Source organism: Peromyscus eremicus, chromosome 23 (assembly GCF_949786415.1).
Source record: "Peromyscus eremicus chromosome 23, PerEre_H2_v1, whole genome shotgun sequence".
NCBI lineage: Eukaryota > Metazoa > Chordata > Mammalia > Rodentia > Cricetidae > Peromyscus > Peromyscus eremicus.
In genome coordinates, this window is record NC_081438.1 from 19,844,486 (window position 1) to 19,862,797 (window position 18,312).

At 42.5% G+C, this 18,312-nt stretch overlaps 1 protein-coding gene across 4 annotated transcripts in view; it reads left to right on the top strand.

Annotated features, from left to right (window-relative positions):
- LOC131898645 (protein-tyrosine sulfotransferase 1) overlaps window positions 1-18,312 on the top strand; it is a 64,366-nt gene that overhangs the window by 30,616 nt on the left and 15,438 nt on the right. For all 4 annotated transcript variants that reach the window (XM_059249848.1, XM_059249851.1, XM_059249850.1 and 1 more), the window contains exon 3: window positions 3,209-3,407. In XM_059249848.1, the coding sequence (XP_059105831.1) occupies window positions 3,209-3,407 (199 nt within the window). The remainder of the gene's footprint in view (window positions 1-3,208; window positions 3,408-18,312) is intronic.

Here is an 18,312-nt window from a genome sequence, read left to right on the forward strand (position 1 = left end):
CTCAACCTGTGGGTCTTGACCCCTTAGGGGGTCAAACAACCCTTTCACAGGAGCTGCCTGAGGTCACCAGGAAACACAGATATTTACATTAAGATTCATAATGGGCTGGAGAGATGACTCAGACCTTAAGAGCGCCAGCTGCTCTTCCAGAGGTCCTGAGTTCAATTCCCAGCAACTATACGGTGGCTCACAACCATCTATAGTGTGATCTGATGCCCTCTTCTGGTGTGCAGGCATACATGCGGATAGAGCATTCATATACATAAAAATAAATAAATCTTTTTAGAAAAAGGACCATAACAGTAGCAAAATTATAGTTATGAAGCAGTAATAATTTTATGGTTTGGGGGGTCACTACAACATGATGAACTATATTAAAGGGTCACAACCTTAGGAAGGTTGAGAACCACTGCCCTGGAGCTGCCTGTTATAGGTGGCTGGAAACTGAATGTGGGATCTTCTGCAAGAGCAGCTCTAACCTTAGAACCATCTCACCAGCCATCTTTTTTACTCTATACTTTATTTTTGAAGGATACAGGGATAATAGTTTAATGTTATTTGTAGCATGCTGATTGTCCCTCACATTCTTCTCAGTTCTATACTACTTACCAGTTGGCAGCTGAATCTGGAGGCTTAGACAGGCCCACAGTCTGATTTGGCAATGTTAGTATTAGTGTGTGGTTCTCTTTCTTCCATGATGTTAGCAGCTGTTGATCTTCCATGCCTAGATTTATCAGTTTGCTGTATCTTGTATCTTTTTACAATCTAATTTTGATTGCTTTTTCATATATTAGTTATAAAATTTTAATGACTTTTTAATATCCCAGTGCTCTATTTGTTAGCATTTGTGCATGGTTCTTTGTGTGCACATTGCCCACATGTGTAAGCAGTTATGCTATAGATATATCATCTGTGTATAGCACATTTTTTATTTTCATATTTACATATTTTGTTTTATGTGTATGAGATTTGTCTGCATGTATGTGTGTCACCTGCATGCCTGGTACCTGTGGAGGTCAGAATAAGGCATCACCCGGAAAGTGGAGTTACAGATAGTTGTGAGCTGCCATTTGGGTGCTGGGAGCTGAATCTTGCTCCTTTGCAAGAACATGTGCTCTTAACTACTGAGCCATCAATCCAGCCTCTAATATAGCACATTTTTAAAAAAGATTTTATCTGTGCATATGTGTGTGTCTTTGTGTACACCTATGTGCTCCGTGGGTGCCCACCCAGGCCAGAAGAGGGTGTTGGATCATCTGGAGCTGGAGTGACAGGCAGTCATGAGCCACCCAAAGTGGGTGCTAGGATCTGAACTCTGGTCCACTTTAAGAGCAGCAAGTGCTCTTAGCTACTGAGCCATGTCTCCAGTCCCATACCACCTGAATTTCTGTTGTATATACATTGAAAAATACGTTTGTTAGAATTATTAAAATTCCATGTATTTGTATGTCTGTGTGTTTCTGTCTGTCTGTACACATGACGTGGTGTGTATATGTGGAACTCAGAGGACAGTTGTAGAAGTTGGTTTTCTACCATGTAGGTTCCCGGGATGGAACTAAGTCATCAGGCTTGGCAGCTGGTGCCTTTCTTGGCTCAGCTATCTCATTGGTCCTGTCTGCATTTTAAAACCATCTTTCCCAAAGACAAAACCTGAACATTTTCTAATATTAGTCTTTAAAAATATGGCTTCTGGTGGCATTTCATTGTGTATTTCCCTGTGATCATCTGGCTTCGGTTACTGACTTTCGTTCATTCCTCTTGGCATGTCCACTCCAGCACTGCTGCTGTGCTACGGAGGATTTGAGTTCCGGTAGTAGTTGCTGCATACTGTAATTCAGCTGCGGCTTGACAGACAGTCTGGCTGTGGTGTTTAGCTACTCAACAGACATTCAGGGCTTTGGCCTTGATCCCATTTCTTTTTGGTTGTTGTTGTTGTTGTTTGGTTGGTTGGTTGGTTTGGTTTTTCGAGACAGGGTTTCTCTGTGTAGTTTTGGTGCCTGTCCTGGATCTCGCTCTGTAGACCCAGGCTGGCCTTGAACTCACAGAGATCCGCCTGGCTCTGCCTTCCGAGTGCTGGGAATAAGGCGTGTGTCACCGCTGCCCGGTTTGATCCCATTTCTTGAGATGGAGCAGCTGTCACAGGGGGTGCTGAGCAGAGGCTAATGGGGGTGATGGCTGGTTCATGTGGGTTTTTGAAGCACACCAGTGTGTCAAGCTGTGTTTTAAGGTTCCAGGGAGGTGGAGAGTGCCAGAATGATAACCAAAAGCCCTAGTATATATCAAGACTACATGTTGGCTACTTTCTAAAACTGAAGGAGACACTCTTCTGCTGTCCATTCTTTTAAATTTGTATTATGTTTAGAGTGTGTGTGTGTGTGTGTGTGTGTGTGTGTGTGTGGACAACCAGTGGGAGTCAGTTCTCCTCTTTCATCCAGTTGGTCCTGGGGATCAAACTCAGGTTGATAGGCTTGTTGGCAAGTGGAAAGACTAAACCACTTCACCCGCCCATACTGTCCATTCTTTTTACTTGAGACAGGTCTCACTAATTAGGCTTGGCTGACTTTGAACTCACTATGTAGACCAAACTGGTTTTGAACATAAAGAAGTCCAGCTGTTTCTGTCTTCCAAGTGCTGGGATTAAAGGTGTATACCACCATACCTAGCTCCCATACCATCTATTCTAATGAATCATGACAACATCCATCTAACCTTTTATAATTGCTTTATAATATAATGCAGACAATTATGATTTTAATTATTTGCCGTGTGTGGTGTGACTGTGTGTGTGTGTGTTAGAGAGAGTGTATGAATGAGTGAATATGGGCACATTGTTTGGCTCAGAGGACACATACACAGAGAGAGACAGAGTGGGGGGGAGGCAGTATATCAACACACTGTATGGGTCAGAAGACAAGTTTGAGAGTCAGCCATCTTCCTCTATTAAGTACTTTTACCTTCTGAGCCAAGTCAGCAGCTCAGACAATGAAAGAATTTAAAGCTATCAAAGAGAATTTACAATCATTTAACTGTTGAGATGAGAGTCTCATGGAGTCAGGCTGACCTCTGACTTGCTCTTGTACACAAGGTTATCCTGGAACTCCTGATCCTCCTGCCTCTGCTTTTGGAGCGCTGAGATTATAGGGCCTGCCACCATGTTTTGGTTTTGTTTAGATCTGAAGTAAGTTATTGTTCATGTTGTTGTTTTCAGAGTGGAAAGATCAACAGACCAAGTCATCAAGCCTGTCAACGTGGGGGCTCTATCAAAGTGGGTTGGGAAGATACCCCCAGATGTTTTACAAGACATGGCTGTGATTGCACCCATGCTTGCCAAACTTGGATATGACCCATATGCCAATCCCCCTAACTACGGAAAACCTGACCCCAAGATCCTTGAAAACACCAGAAGGGTAAGTGAGACTCCCAAATTAACTAAGGATACTAGACATGGAATTTGGTTTTGAGTAGATTTTTCTTGTTTTATTTCTTACATTTTATGACCAGAAAATTATTTTTATTTTTTTATTTTATTTATTTATTTTGGGTTTTTTTTTTTCGAGACAGGGTTTCTCTGTGTAGCTTTGTGCTTTTCCTGGATCTCGCTCTGTAGACCAGGCTGGCCTCGAACTCACAGAGATCTGCCTGCCTCTGCCTCCTGAGTGCTGGGATTAAAGGCGTGCACCACCACCGCCCGGCTCAGAAAATTATTTTAAATTACCGTTGTTCTAACTTGTTGAATGCTTTATCATCAGAAGTCTGCAATGTCAGCAAAACCCTTCTTTCAAAGAGCTGTGGAGACAGTTCAACCCTGTGCTCTGCTCAGTTTGTAGGATGTTGTCCTCTGACTTCCGTTTGCATGCTGACATCTATTCCCATAGCTGATTACCCCAAATTTGCACAAACACCAGAATTATTAGTGACCTTACTTCTGCTTTCTTTTTCCTTTCCTTAAGTATGAGGAGCCCTTTACTTTTAAGGCTTTGTTTAGATGAGATGTGATTTCTTGACCCCCCTGAAGGCCAGACGTTAGCTACATGAGAAGAAAGATTAGATATGCTAGCGCTGTGTTCAAAGTTACTAGTAAGGGCTGGGGAGATGACTCACCAGTAAAGCTTGTTACTCAGATTTAAGGTCCTGGGTTCAGTCCCCAGAACCCACAGAAAAGCTAGGTGTGATAGCCACCTCCATACACATGTGGGCATGCAGTTCCCCCAACATATATAGTCACACATACACATTAAAAATAAATACATTTTGTCGTGGAGAGATGTCTCAGTAGTTAAGAGCACTGGCTGCCACCTGGCAGCTCACAACAGCCTCTAACTTCAGTTCCAGGGCATCAGATGCCATTTTTTTGGCCTCCATGGGTACTGTATACACACGGTGCACTACATCCATGCAGACAAAACACTTAAATACATACAACAAAAATAAACAGGGTTGCAGCTTTACAGAATGTTGTTTCAGAAAGTGCTAAAGACTTGAACTAATATGAATAAATACATTGGTGGTTAGGTCTGGTTTCAAATCAGCATTTTATATTTTTGCTGAAAGTTTTTATTGGGTAAGATAAACATGAAATTTACACACACTTTTTTTTTTTGACATCCAGGTTGTGGTTGGATTTGGTCAGAGTCTCCTATGGCTCAAGCTGGCCTTTAACTCACTATATAGAAGAGGTGCTGGGTACTTAATATAGGCTATATATTTTAGGGTTTTCATTATGGTTAGATTAATAAAGGTAAGATTGAACAGGTCAAAGTCTCTAAGATTTTTTTTTAAGGTGCTTGATATATGTTGCTGAACACACATGTATACTGCAGAAACTTGAAAACCAACATAATCGAGGTGATTTAGATTTTTGTTAATTTTAATAGGCATCACTGATTAATATAATTGAACATTTCCAGTTTATTAGCTGTTTGTATGTGGATTTGTTTGTTTGTTTTTGTTTTTTCAATACAGGGTTTCTCTGTGTTTCTCTTGGCTGTCCTAGAACTTGCTTTGTAGACGAGGCTGGCCTTGAACTCACAGAGATCAGCCTCTCGACTGCCGGTATTAAAGGTGTGAGCCACCAACAAATGCCCAACTCTTGGCATGTGTTTTATGACCTGCCTTTTAAGTTTCTAAAAAGTTTTATTATTTCTTATATTGAAGTTTAGAACTGCAGTTTGCTAAATAGCAAGCCAACATTAGTCTAGCCTGCCACTCGGCAATCCCTGACAGTCTTTTTGTAATGGGATGTAACCAGTAGCTTTCTTCTGTGCACAGGACTGAAAGGGATTTCTGTAAACCAAGATACATGTGTCAACAATATTCCCAGGTTCCCAGGACAGTAGTCACTACAGTTTCACATGTGCAAGCCCGATTACTCTTGGCTTTCTTGAGGGGTAGTTGGGAAGAATGCTGTGGTTTGAATCCATGTGACTCGAGAATGTGTTTTATACACACTGTGGCTTTTGAAAGGGTTTCTTAATGCATCCTGGGGGTGGAGAGTTAAAAAAGAAAAGATGAATTCCATTATTGATCCCTTTGTAATAATGTATGCAATACTAATGTGCTTGGATTTTTGTTTGTTATTGTACATTTACTGTGTGTGCTATGGCATGCATGTGGAAGTCAGAGGACCATTCTGTGGAGAAATTTCTCTCCTTCCACTTCTGGTGGGTTCCAGGAGTCCGACTCAGCTTGCCAGGTTTGCACTGCTAGCCGTTTGAACCTAGTGAGCCATCTTGCTGACCCCAGCCTTGTTTTTGAATTTGAGTTTCATTGTCTGTCTTACTAGCTAGCTGAATTTCAAGCCAAATCCTGTGTATCTTCAAATTTTTTACTTTGTTTTTTTTTTCTTTTGCCTTTGATGACTGAGATGCTGATAATATGCAGCAGTCATGAGCAATCATGATCATATACTTCCAAAGAGATCTCTAATTGTCAGATTTGGGTGACTCTAGAGAAAAAAGGTGGCTGCAGAAATTGTGCCTTTACTTATGGTGGTGAGAGGGGAGGAAGAGGGGAGGAGAAAAATCACATTTTGACTCGGAATGTAGAAGTTCCTATTTAGGCCTAAAAATGCTGGTTGTCATAGTGTGCAGAGCCCAGAAGTAATGATGTCTGAGTCAGCGCATCTTAGGAATACATTGTCCAGTTCTAAATCAAAGTCATGTGTGTTGTGATTGCCGTGACTCACACAGTAAACTAGAAACGAGATGCTAACACGTTCCATGCCCTCTCCCACCACTCTCTAATCCCCAGACAGGGGACACTTTTATAAATAATGCTCTCTGTGTCACATTTCAGCCTTCTCCCTCTCCCATAGCTTTTTAACCTTTTTAGACTTAGCAGCTTATTTGACAATGTGACCAAATATAGACCCTCCCTACCTCAGAAATGTAGGCATATGCGTACATTGAATTTCAGTGGGCACAGATTAAAGTCTCCTGTATCATAGTGTTCTTGTCAAGCTCATCCACCCTTAAGACTTTTTATTACAACCTGTTTGCTGATGACTGTCACTCTATGGTCTTTTTCTGAGGGGGAGTTGCTTTTGCTGAGCTGAAGGTTCATTGTTCCTAACTGCTACTTGGGTGCACGAAAGAACCTCAAGAATCTAGCGTTTTTACTGTCCAAACTTGTTGAGAGTTGGCTGGAATTGTTCCCAGCTGGAAGAAATCCAGACTAGATAATAGGAATGCAGCTGTGATGGCCCACATGTGCAGAGTCTGTGAGTCAGAGAGCAGATAGGAGTTGGTGCACATAGGCCAAGCCCAATGCTGTTTGAAGACCTGGTTGTTAAACTTGAAGAATCAGGGTCTTGGTTGTAGCTCAGTGGTAGAGCACTTTGCGAGCATGTATGAGGCCCTGGATTCAATCCCTTGTGCTACTACAAAATGAAGTAAAATTGAACAGTGAGCTGAAAAGAAGTTCCAAGCCAGGTATGGTGGTGCAGGCATGTAATTCCAGCACTTTGGAGGCAGAGTAGAAAGGTCATCACCAATTTAAGCCACAGTGGTCTACCCTGGGATTCCAGGGCAGTGTCAACTACAGAATAAGATCTTGTCTCGAGAAAAGGTATATGTGGGGCTGGAGAGATGGTTCAGTGGTGAAGAGCACTTGCTGCTCTTGTACAAGCACCCACATGGCAACTCACAAACGGTCTGTACCTCCAGTTCCAGGGGATCTGATACCCTCTTTTAGCTTCCATGGGCACCAGGCACACATATACATTCAGGTAAAACATCATTCACATAAAAAAATTTTAAAAAGAAAAGCTATGTAACAGTAATAATTGAAGAGGTACGAATTTGAGAGAGGGTGGGGAGGCATAGAAGAAGCCGGAGTGGGGAGAAGATGGGGTAGAAATGTGGTACATGCAGTACTCATATATGAAACTCTCAAAAACAAAAATAAATGTTTCTTGTTTCTTAAACAAGAAAGCCAAGAGGGAAGAGGAGGTAAAGCAGCTTCAAGTATGAATGGCATATCCCATGCCGACCCTACTGAGAAAAGAAGAAGTCGTAGTCAGTGGGAAGCAAGGGTCAGGGTGCAGAAGGCGCACTACAAGACAAAAGGGAACTTGCAGTGAGTGAGGAAAGCTGGGTTAACTGCCTGACCCCTGCAGTCGGAAGCCATGTCCAGGGCCACAGAGATGGCTCAGTTGGTAAAGGCACCTGTCAGCCTGACACCTTGAGTTCTGTCCATGGAACCCATGGTGGATGGAGAAAGCTGTTCACTGACCTCCATACATACACCAAGGCACACCTGCACACACACAAGTACACACCCAGTAACACACTCCCTTAAATAGGTTATTTAGAAAAGAAAGGAAGAAACTGCAGCAGGTGAAACAAGTACTTGCTAGAGCCTAGAAAGTACTGTCGCATGTTCACATGCCTGTTCCCAGCCAAAGCTGCTTCTGCTTGTGTGTCTCTGTGCATGGCATTCTTGTTTGTCCAGCTGGTCACCTTAGGATCACCTGGCATTGCAGATCCCATGTGAAAATTCTTGAGTAGGGCCTGGAGAGATGGCTCAGTAGTTAAGAGTGCTTGCCCCTCTTAGAGAGGACCTGCGCTCACCACCTACCTCCAATTCCAACTCCAGGAGATCTGATACCTTCTTTTGGCCTCTGCAGGCACCTTAACTGTAAGCACACAGACACACACACACACACACACACACACACACACACACACTCCTACCTAAAATAAATCTTTAAAAAAATATTGTTAAGTATTTAACAATACTTGGCTGGGCGGTGGTGGCACATTCCTTTAATCCCAGCACTTGGGAGGCAGAGGTAGGCAGATCTCTGTGAGTTCAAGACCAGCCTGGTCTACAGAGCGAGTTCCAGGACAGCCAGGGCTACACAGAGAAACCCTGTCTTGAAACAAACAAAAAGTAGCTCTACTCTTAGTATGGTGTATAGTTTAGACTTCTTAGAACAACATTTACTTTTTAAATATTTGGGGATTTTTTTTAATCCCGGTTTTTAATGTGATTGTTCTGTGGTCAGAGAACATACATGCTATGGTTTCAATTCTTTAAATATACTTAAAATTGCTTTGTGGACAGCATGTGACCTCACATTCATGCAGGAAAACTGTTGTGCAGTTGTGATCATGTTGTTTAGTCTGATAACTCTTAGTGGTTTATACATTTTGAGAAGAGTGCTATGGTTGTGGCCGTTTTCTTTTTATTGTCAGTTGTGTTTAATGCATTGTGAGTCTGCATTGCCAAGAGAATAAGCAGACAGCTGAGGAATTAGCTCTTATCATGAGGTAACCTCAGCACTGAAGTTTCTCCTAGAAGTTGGCCTTGTCTGATGAGAGTAGAACAATATGTGTGGTCTGTTTTCCCTAGCCTCTCATTTTAAACTGTGTCTTTCTATTTAAAGTGATTAAGCGATGGTATTGTGGCCAATGTAGTTTGACCGTCCCTTCATTTTAAATGAGGTGTGTAAGTCCTTATGTGTATTGTAGTTGCTCATCTGGTTGGGCTGCATGAGGTCTGCCATCAAGCGTTTGTTTCTTAGTTTTGAACTGTCTGTCTTGGTTCCTTTGTTTTCCTGGCTTCTTTTGGATTAATACGGTATTTTTTAGTATTTTGTTTTATCTGCTGTAGCAATTATCTCTTCGTTTTAACTATGTTTTCTGTTTGTCTGTTATGGTTCCTCTATAACAAGGGCTGCAATTCTTTCTGTAAACAGACAGTTATTAAATATTTTATGCATTGTGGACCACATGTTTTTCTTGATACAGATTTCTTCCCAGCATCTTTTCTCTTCAGCCAGATGCTGGCCTTATTAGGGTTTACTAGCTACTAATTCTCTTTGTTTTTTAAGCTAAATGTTTTTCTTTGGGAATTTTCCATTACATGTATTTATTGGTATGGGGAGAGGTGCATATGCACCACCGTGCCTGGCTCTAAGTATGTGTATGGGGTTGGATTGTAGGCCAGAGGCTGACTTCAGATGTCTTCCTCATTCCCTCCCCACCTTTCTCATTGAGGCAGGGGCTTGCTATTGAACCCAGATCTCACAGATAGGACTAGCCAGCTAGCTCTGGGGAATCCCTTGTTTCCACCATCCATCCAATCACTGGGATTGCAGGGAGACACCACACCCACCCAGCACGTATGTGGGATCTAGGAATACAAACTCATTCTTGCATAACAGTGCTTTAGCTACTAAACCATCTCGTAGCCCCTCTGGCTTTTTATTAGTTTTAAATTAAATAAACCTAATTTTTAATTCACCTATCCTTTTTTCTTCTGAACCTAATTTGCCACCCAGTGACATTTTCATTTCAGACAATGCATTTTCCAGTTCTTGAATTTCTATTTCTCTTTGGAATCTTCCATCTCTTCATTGTGTTCATCTTTCTGTGTTCTTCAATATGTCACTGACACTGGCCAGAAACATATCTGTGTGCTGTTGCCTGAGGAGTTTGTTGTCCAAATTCTCTTCTCAAGTGAGTTGGAGATTATTATGAAGAGACTTTGACATTGATTTGAGGTTAGCATTATTTAGAAATAGAGGTGCTCAGGGACAGATCAGGATAGGATACACTCAAGTGTGGGTTCCTTGAAAGACACTTGCTTCATTGTCTTTTTATATATAATTTTGGAAGGTTCTGAATTTGTCTCTTCAAAGGAATGCTAAGGAATTTAAATGAGATGCTCGAGTGGTTCCTGATGTGTACTGCATAGGATTACAGCTGAGAAAGGAAAACTCCAGATCACAAGTGTGGAGAAGTGGGATGATTTTACTGTAAATTAAACAGTCTTGTTTGTGAGCTTGAGACAGTTTCATGTGGGAAAGGAGTGAAGCCATATTCAAGATTATATTTGCCCAGGTGTTCCGAATGGTTCCTTACTGTGCTGACATTGTTTGAAGTATCTGTGTAAAAGGCCTACCTGTCTCCATGTCAGCAGCCTTCACAGCAGATGCTGTTCATTGTTTGGATTCTTGATTCTCAGCTGGTGAGGGTCTTCAGCCAGACTGTGGAGAGAGGGGTCTTTCCCTTCCCATCTCTCTTTCTATCCCAGGCCAGTGCTTCAGAGATAGCTTCACAATCAATGTCTTCACCCACAGGCCTCTGCTGACCCTTTAGAATTATGGATTCTATTTATTTACTTCTCTACATGCCTTTGATGTTTGTTGCTATACTGGAACTTTTATGTGAAAGCAGAGTTATGGGACTGGAGCAATGGCTCTGTTCATAGAGGTCATCCTGCAGCTGGGAAGACCTGAGTTCAGTCCCAAGTACCTACATCAAAACCCTGGGCACAGTGGCATGAGCCAGCAATCCAAGTGCTACACAGATAGAGAATGGAGGATTCCTAGCCGGCTACTTTAGCTGAATCACTGAGCAACAGTTCAGTGAGACTGTCTCAGAAAATAAAGTAGAAAGCACTAGAGGAAAACACTCAGCATTGATCTCTGGCCTCTGCATACGTGTGCACATGTATTCATACATGGACACACTCATGTGAACATATATATCACGTACACCCCAATAGGAAGTAAAGTAAATACTTATATTTTCCCCAAACTGTCTTTTTTTTCTCCTTCATTTAGCTGGAGTGATTGTTCAGATATTACAGTGAGCTTCTCTGGGGTTGAACCCTAGCTTTTAACTTTAGCTTTCTTTCTGGAGTTAGTAAATCAAGGGAGATAGTGACCTTTAGCCCACTTCCCACATCCCCACACCCCTGTGCTCCTAGATGAAGGTCTGATTTTCTTGGTTTGCAGCAGGATTCCTCAGGGAGGTAGTCTGTGCTGCAGTCCTCTATCCAGCTCTGCCCAGTCACCCCTCCCTCTGCAGAACCCCCTGGGGACAGTTGCCCACTAGAGATTGATTTGTACCCTGGTGTCCTTCCACAGCCTTGTTGTTTGAGGCAGTCTCACCATGTAGCACTGGCTGGCCTTGAGCTTGCTACGTAGACCAGGCTGCCCTAACTCACAGAGATCCTCCTGCTTCTCTTCCTTGTGAGTGCTGGCATTTAAAAAGGGGGTGGCGGGCAGGCGCTGGAAATGTGGACTCACCATGCTGCGGGGCTGGAACATCTAGGTTTAATTAATCCTCCCACCTCAGCCTACCTAGAGCTGGGCCATCCCAGCGCAAGTGCTGTCCTGCAGACTTCCACTGCGGGGGTGGGGTGGGTGGGGGGTTGGAGGTGGTGGCTGCTGTTTGTTTAGCTTTCTTTCTTTCTTTTTTTTTCTTTTCTTTTCATTTACATATCAACCACAGATTCCCTTGTCCTCCCTCCTACCACCTCCCAGCATTCCTCCCCCAATTCCCCCTCCTCCAAGGCAAGATCTCCCTTGGGGAGACAGTAGAACCTGGTACATTCAGTTGAGGCAGGTCCAGGCCCCTCCTCCCTGCACCAAGGCTGAGCAGTGTCTCAGCATAGGCACTAGGTTCCAAAAAGCTGGCTCATGAACTAAGGACAGGTCCCGGACTCACTGCCTGGGGCACCCTAAACAGATAAAGCTAAACAGCTATCTCACTTATCCAGAGGGCCTGGTCCAGTTCCATGGGGGCTCCTCAGCTATTGGTTCACAGTTCATGTGTTTCCACTAGTTTGGCTAGTTGTCTCTGTACATTTTCCAATCACGGTCTCAGTATCTCTTGCTCATACGATCCCTCCACTCTCTCTTCAATTGGACTCCTGGAGCTCTGCCTGGGGCTTGGCCATGGATCTCTGCATCTGCTTCCATCAGTCACTGGATGAGTGTTCTATCATGACAGGGTATTCAGCCATCCGATCACCAGGGTAGGTCAGCTCAGGCACATTCTCTACCATTGCCAGTAGTCTATAGTGGAGTCAACTTTGTGGATTCCTGGGGACCTCTCTAGCACTCTGCTTCTTTCTCTTCCCGTGGTGTCTTCATTTATCTGGTATCTCTTTCCTTGTTCTCCCACTCTGTTCCTGATCCAGCTAGGACCTCCCGCTCCCCTAAGCTCTCTTTCCTCCACCTTTGCCCTCCATTACCCCCCTCACTCCCAGTTTGCTCATGTAGATCTCATGATCTCCCTGTGTCTTTCCTAGGGTCCTCTTTACTAGCTAGACTCTGTGGAGCTATGAGTTGCATTGTTTAGCTTTCTTTTCTTTTTGAAACCAGGGTTTCATGTAGTCTAGGCTGGCTGGAACTCACTGTGAAGTTAGGATGATACTGAACTTCTGATCCTCTTGCCTCTGCCTCCCAAGTACTGGAGTTACAGCCATGCTCCCTGAAACCCACTAGCTCCATTGTAGGTTTTTGTTTGTTTGTATTTAGGTTATTTATTTAACTCTATGTATGTGAATGTTTTGCCCGCATGTATGTATGTGTGTCACATGCATGCTTGTTACCTGCATAAGTCAGAGGAAGGCATTAGATCCCCTGGAACTGGAATGATGGATGGTTGTGAGCCACCATATGAGTGCTAACAACCAAACCTTAGGTCCTCTGCAAGAGCAAAAAGTGGTTACACTGAAGCCATCTCTTCAGATCTTCCACTCTGTTTTAAAGGGATTAAAAGTGTTAGAAAATGATTTGTTCACAGGGTCAGTGTGAAAATCCCAAGACTACCTCAGTAAGTTGCTGTGGCAAGGCCTGGCTCATTCTTTTTTCTTTTGGTTTGTCGAGACAGGGTTTCTCAGTGTAGTTTTGGTGCCTGTCCTAGATCTCACTCTGTAAACCAGGCTGGCCTTGAACTCACAGAGATCTGTCTGCCTCCCAATTGCTGGGATTAATGGTGTGTGCCACCACCACCCAGCCAGCCTGGCTCATCCTTAAAACTCATATCATTTAGCTGGTGGTGGTGTTGCACACCTTTAATCCCAGCACTTGGGAGGCAGAGGCAGGAGGATCTCTGTGAGCTCGAGGCCAGCCTGGTCTACAGAGCAAGTTCCAAGAACATCAGGGCTACACAGAGAAACCCTGTCTCGAAAAACCAAAACAAAAATAAAACAAAACCAAACAAACCCCGTCTTTTCTGACTCGTTTTGACACTTTTTTTTTTAAGATTTTTTTATTATTATTATGTATACAGCATATATGACAGCAGGCCAGAAAAGGGCACCAGATCTCATTACAGATGGTTGTGAGCCACCATGTGGTTGCTGGGAATTGAACTCAGGACCTCTGGAAGAGCAGTCAGTGCTCTTAACCTCTGAACCATCTGTCCAGCCCGCCACTGTTCTTTATGTCTACCAGAAATCCTCTTCGGGTCAATTCTTTCCTGAGCTCCTGTCTGCTTTATAAAGCAGTTTGTCCTCTTTTTCTGTGTATAGCAGGGTGCCCCTCTGTTGTGTGTTTAAGTTCTTTTAAGCCATTCCTGATGTATTCTGTGTTCTTTCACAACTGTTGGTTAACCCATCTGAAGGCCTGTTGGAGCCTCACACAGAGGAGGAGTTTCCAAGCTGCCTCTGTCTTCATTAGTTAGACTGACTTGTGAAAGCAAGCTGAGTAGCTATTTACAATTTCCCCTGGAGTTTTAAAGAAGGAAATCAGTTCTCTTTATGTCAACAGACAGCCTAGAACTTGCAAAAATAGTTGCACTAACCATCAATGTCTAACTCTTAGAAGACCCAGCACCTATGGGGTGTGGGGATGGGCAGAGTAAACCAGTATAACTAGATGTTGGTTTTTAAGACCCATGCTGCTGTTCATGGCACAGTGGATAAGATAGCACCTGGGTTAACTGCAGGTCTGATTTCCAGTTCCAATTACTTTTTCTTTAAAACAAAAAAACAACAACAAAAAAAAACAAACAAAAAAAAAACAAAAAACTCTAAAAACAACTTCAGTTTTAGCTGGCTGTGGTATATACTCCTGTAATCCCAGTACTTGATTTAGGAGGGTTGCCGTGAGTCCAGAGTCAGCCTAGGCCACATGGTGAGTGCCGGGCAATCAGAGTTGGGGCTCTGTTTTGTTTTCACCTCTAACCATACCCTAACTTTTTATAAAGACATTCGAAAATAAAGACATGAAAAACTATGCTGCAGAGTAAGCAGTGTTCCCACTACGTTTGTGACTGTGCCGTGTAGCTCCTTAAACCAGGACATCACTTCTAAAACAGGGAGACAGAACAAGACTGACTCATCTTTACGGCTCTTCTTATCCAAATCGGAGGGGCCACCCTGCCCAGAAAGTCAGACAGCTCAAGGGACAAGCCAGTCTGTTGAAAACCGCAATCCTGACATCTCCCCTCCAGCCTCACCTGTGTACATTTCAGGAGCAGGAACATGTAAGGACAAAGCAGAAACTGCAGAAGTGTTCGAGTGAGGGACACAGACACACTGGAGATGCTCTTTCAGGATGCATAGTCAAGGGCTAGAGGAGAGGAGGCTGGAGGGATGGCTCAGCCATGAGGTTAAGTGGTTCAGACAACTTGCCACTCCTCTAGAGGACCTGGGTTCGATTCCCGGCGTACACATGGTGGCTGATAACCATCTGTAATTCAAGTTCTATGGGATCTGAAACCCCCTTCTGGCCTAGGCAGGTGCCAGGTACACACATGGTACACAGACTTACATGCAAACAAAATACCCATACACACAAAAAATAAAGGTTAAAAATTTTTAAAAGACTAGAGGTGAAGGTGATAATTAGAGTAAACTCACACACATGAAACAAAATGGAGGATTAGCCAATGAATGATTATCGATGCCTCCAAAGGAGAGAACAGGGCAGTAGAAAGCTTTCTGGGCTGGCTGCAACCTGACAGGTACATGCTCTCACTGATTCTAAGAAACACTGTGAAGATGCAGCAGAACCTAGATAGATTTGGGGAGTGTTTTTAAATTTCAAGGATCTTGAGGGGTTGGTATCAAGGAAAAAGATATGGAGGGAGGGAGGGATTGTCAGCAAATAGAAATAATACTGGCTGCATGCAGTGTTCTCACTTGTGATCCTAAATGTTAGCAAGTAGCAGGCATGGCAGTGATTTTTAACTGCACGTGTAGTTTTCTTACCAGCTTTTGAGTAGGTTGTGTGTGTCATGCCCCTTAGCCTCTGGTTTCTTTTCATGTATTCATTTTCTGGCTGTGCAGCCCGAATTAGACAGGAGCTCACTATATAGCCCAGTCTAGGCCCAGATTTACAATCTACTGTCTCAACCCTTTGAGTGCTGGAATTGCTGATGAACGACACCATGCCCAACCTACTGCCTTTTATAATTTTTATTTATAGATTTTTAAATTTTTTATGTGTATGAGTGTTTTGCATGCATGGATGTCTGTGCATAATGTTATGTGCAGAGTTCAGAAGAAGGAGTCAGAACCCTTGGGATTGGAGTTATAGGTGCTTGTGAGCCACCATGTGGGTGCTGGAAACCAAATTCAGGTCCTCTGAAGTAGCAACAAGTGCTCTTAACTGCTGAACCATGTCTCCAGATCCTCCATTGCCTTTTAAATAATCTAGTGATATTTCTGAACAGGAATAGCACCTGCTACAAAATAGTATCTCCTAAACATAGCAGGGAAGCTGCCCCAATGAAATCTCAACAATATAGTTACCTAAACAAGACGTGCATAGTGACCACACCAGTCAACATGCCAATGTGGTTGGGGGACATTTCATAAGCCTCGACTAGATGGAGGAGCTACGGCCACTTGGTGGCTGCTGAGGTAGGGAGTCTGTTTTCTCCAGGGACAGGCCCCTTGTTATGTTATCCAGTCCCAAGTGGTCAGCCCTAAACACATGTTTATATAAGCCACACTAAATGGACTTAGGATTTATACATACATATATGCACACATACATATTCCCCAGCCTTTCCACAAGAATAGTGGGGAGCGAAACCGAGAGAACAATACAAAAAAAATCAATGAAACAAAGAGTTGGTTCTTTGAAAAAATCAACAAGATAGACAAACCCCTAGCCAAATTAACCAAAAGGCAAAGAGAGAGCACCCAAATTAACAAAATCAGAAATGAAAAGGGAGACATAACAACAGACAACGAGGAAATCCAGAGAATCATCAGGTTATACTTCAAAAACCTGTACTCCACAAAATTGGCAATTCTGGAAGAAATGGACAATTTTCTGGATAGACACCACATACCAAAGTTAAATCAAGACCAGATAAACTATTTAAATAGGCCAATAACCCCTAAAGAAATAGAAACAGTCATCAAAAGTCTCCCAACCAAAAAAAGCCCAGGACCAGATGGTTTCAGTGCAGAATTCTACCAGACTTTCAAAGAAAAACTAATTCCAATACTCTTCAAATTGTTCCACACAATAGAAACAGAAGGAACATTACCAAACTCTTTTTATGAGGTTACAATTACCCTGATACCCAAACCACACAAAGATGCAACAAAGAAAGAGAATTACAGACCAATCTCCCTCATGAACATCAATGCAAAAATACTCAACAGAGTATTGGCAAACCGAATCCAAGAACACATCAAAAAAATTGTCCACCATGACCAAGTAGGTTTCATCCCAGGGATGCAAGGATGGTTCAACATATGAAAATCTGTCAGTGTAATACACCATATAAACAAACTGAAAGGAAAAAAACCACATGATCATCTCATTAGATGCTGAAAAAGCCTTTGACAAAATCCAACACCCCTTGATGATAAAGGTCCTAGAGAGATCAGGAATACAAGGAACATTCCTAAACATAATAAAGGCAATTTACAGCAAGCCAACAGCCACTATCAAATTAAACAGAGAGAAACTCAAAGCGATACCACTAAAATCAGGAACAAGACAAGGCTGTCCACTCTCCTCATATTTATTCAATATAGTACTTGAAGTTCTAGCTAGAGCAATAAGACAATAAAAGGAGATCAAAGGGATACAAATTGGAAAGGAAGAAGTTAAATTTTCACTATTTGCAGATGATATGATAGTATACATAAGTGACCCCAAAAATTCTACCAGGGAACTCCTACAGCTGATAAACTCCTTCAGTAAAGTGGCAGGATACAAGATCAACTCAAAAAAATCAGTAGCCCTCCTATACACAAATGATAAAAGGGCTGAGAAAGAAGTCAGAGAAACATCACCCTTTACAATAGCCACAAATAATATAAAATATCTTGGGATAACACTAACTAGACAAGTGAAGGACCTTTTTTGATAAGAACTTTAAATCTCTAAAGAAAGAAATTGAAGAAGATATCAGAAAATGGAAGGATCTCCCATGCTCATGGATAGGTAGGATTAACATAGTAAAAATGGCAGTCTTACCAAAGGCAATCTACAGATTCAGTGCAATCCCCATCAAAATCCCAACACAATTCTTCACACACTTGGAAAGAAAAATACTCAACTTCATATGGAAAAACAAAAGACCCAGGATAGCTAAAAGAATCCTGTATAATAAAGCAACCTCTGGAGGCATCACCATCCCTGACCTCAAGCTCTACTATAGAGCTATAGTAATAAAAACAGCTTAGTACTGGTATAAAAACCAACATACAGACCAATGGAATCAAATTGAAGACCCTGACATTAATCCATGCACATATGAACACCTGATTTTTGACAAAGAAGCCAAAACTATACAATGGAAAAAAGAAAATATCTTCAACAAAAGGTGCTGGCATAACTGAATGTAAATATGTAAAAGATTACAAATAGATCCATATCTGTCACCATGCACAAAACTCAAGTCCAAGTGGATCAAAGACCTCAACATAAATCCAGTTACACTAAACTTAATAGAAGAGAAAGTAAGAAGTACTCTTGAACACATTGGCACAAGAGATCACTTCCTAAATATAACACCAGCAGCACAGACACTGAGCACAACAGTTAATAAATGGGACCTCTAGAAACTGAGAAGCTTTTTGTAGGGCAAAAGACATGGT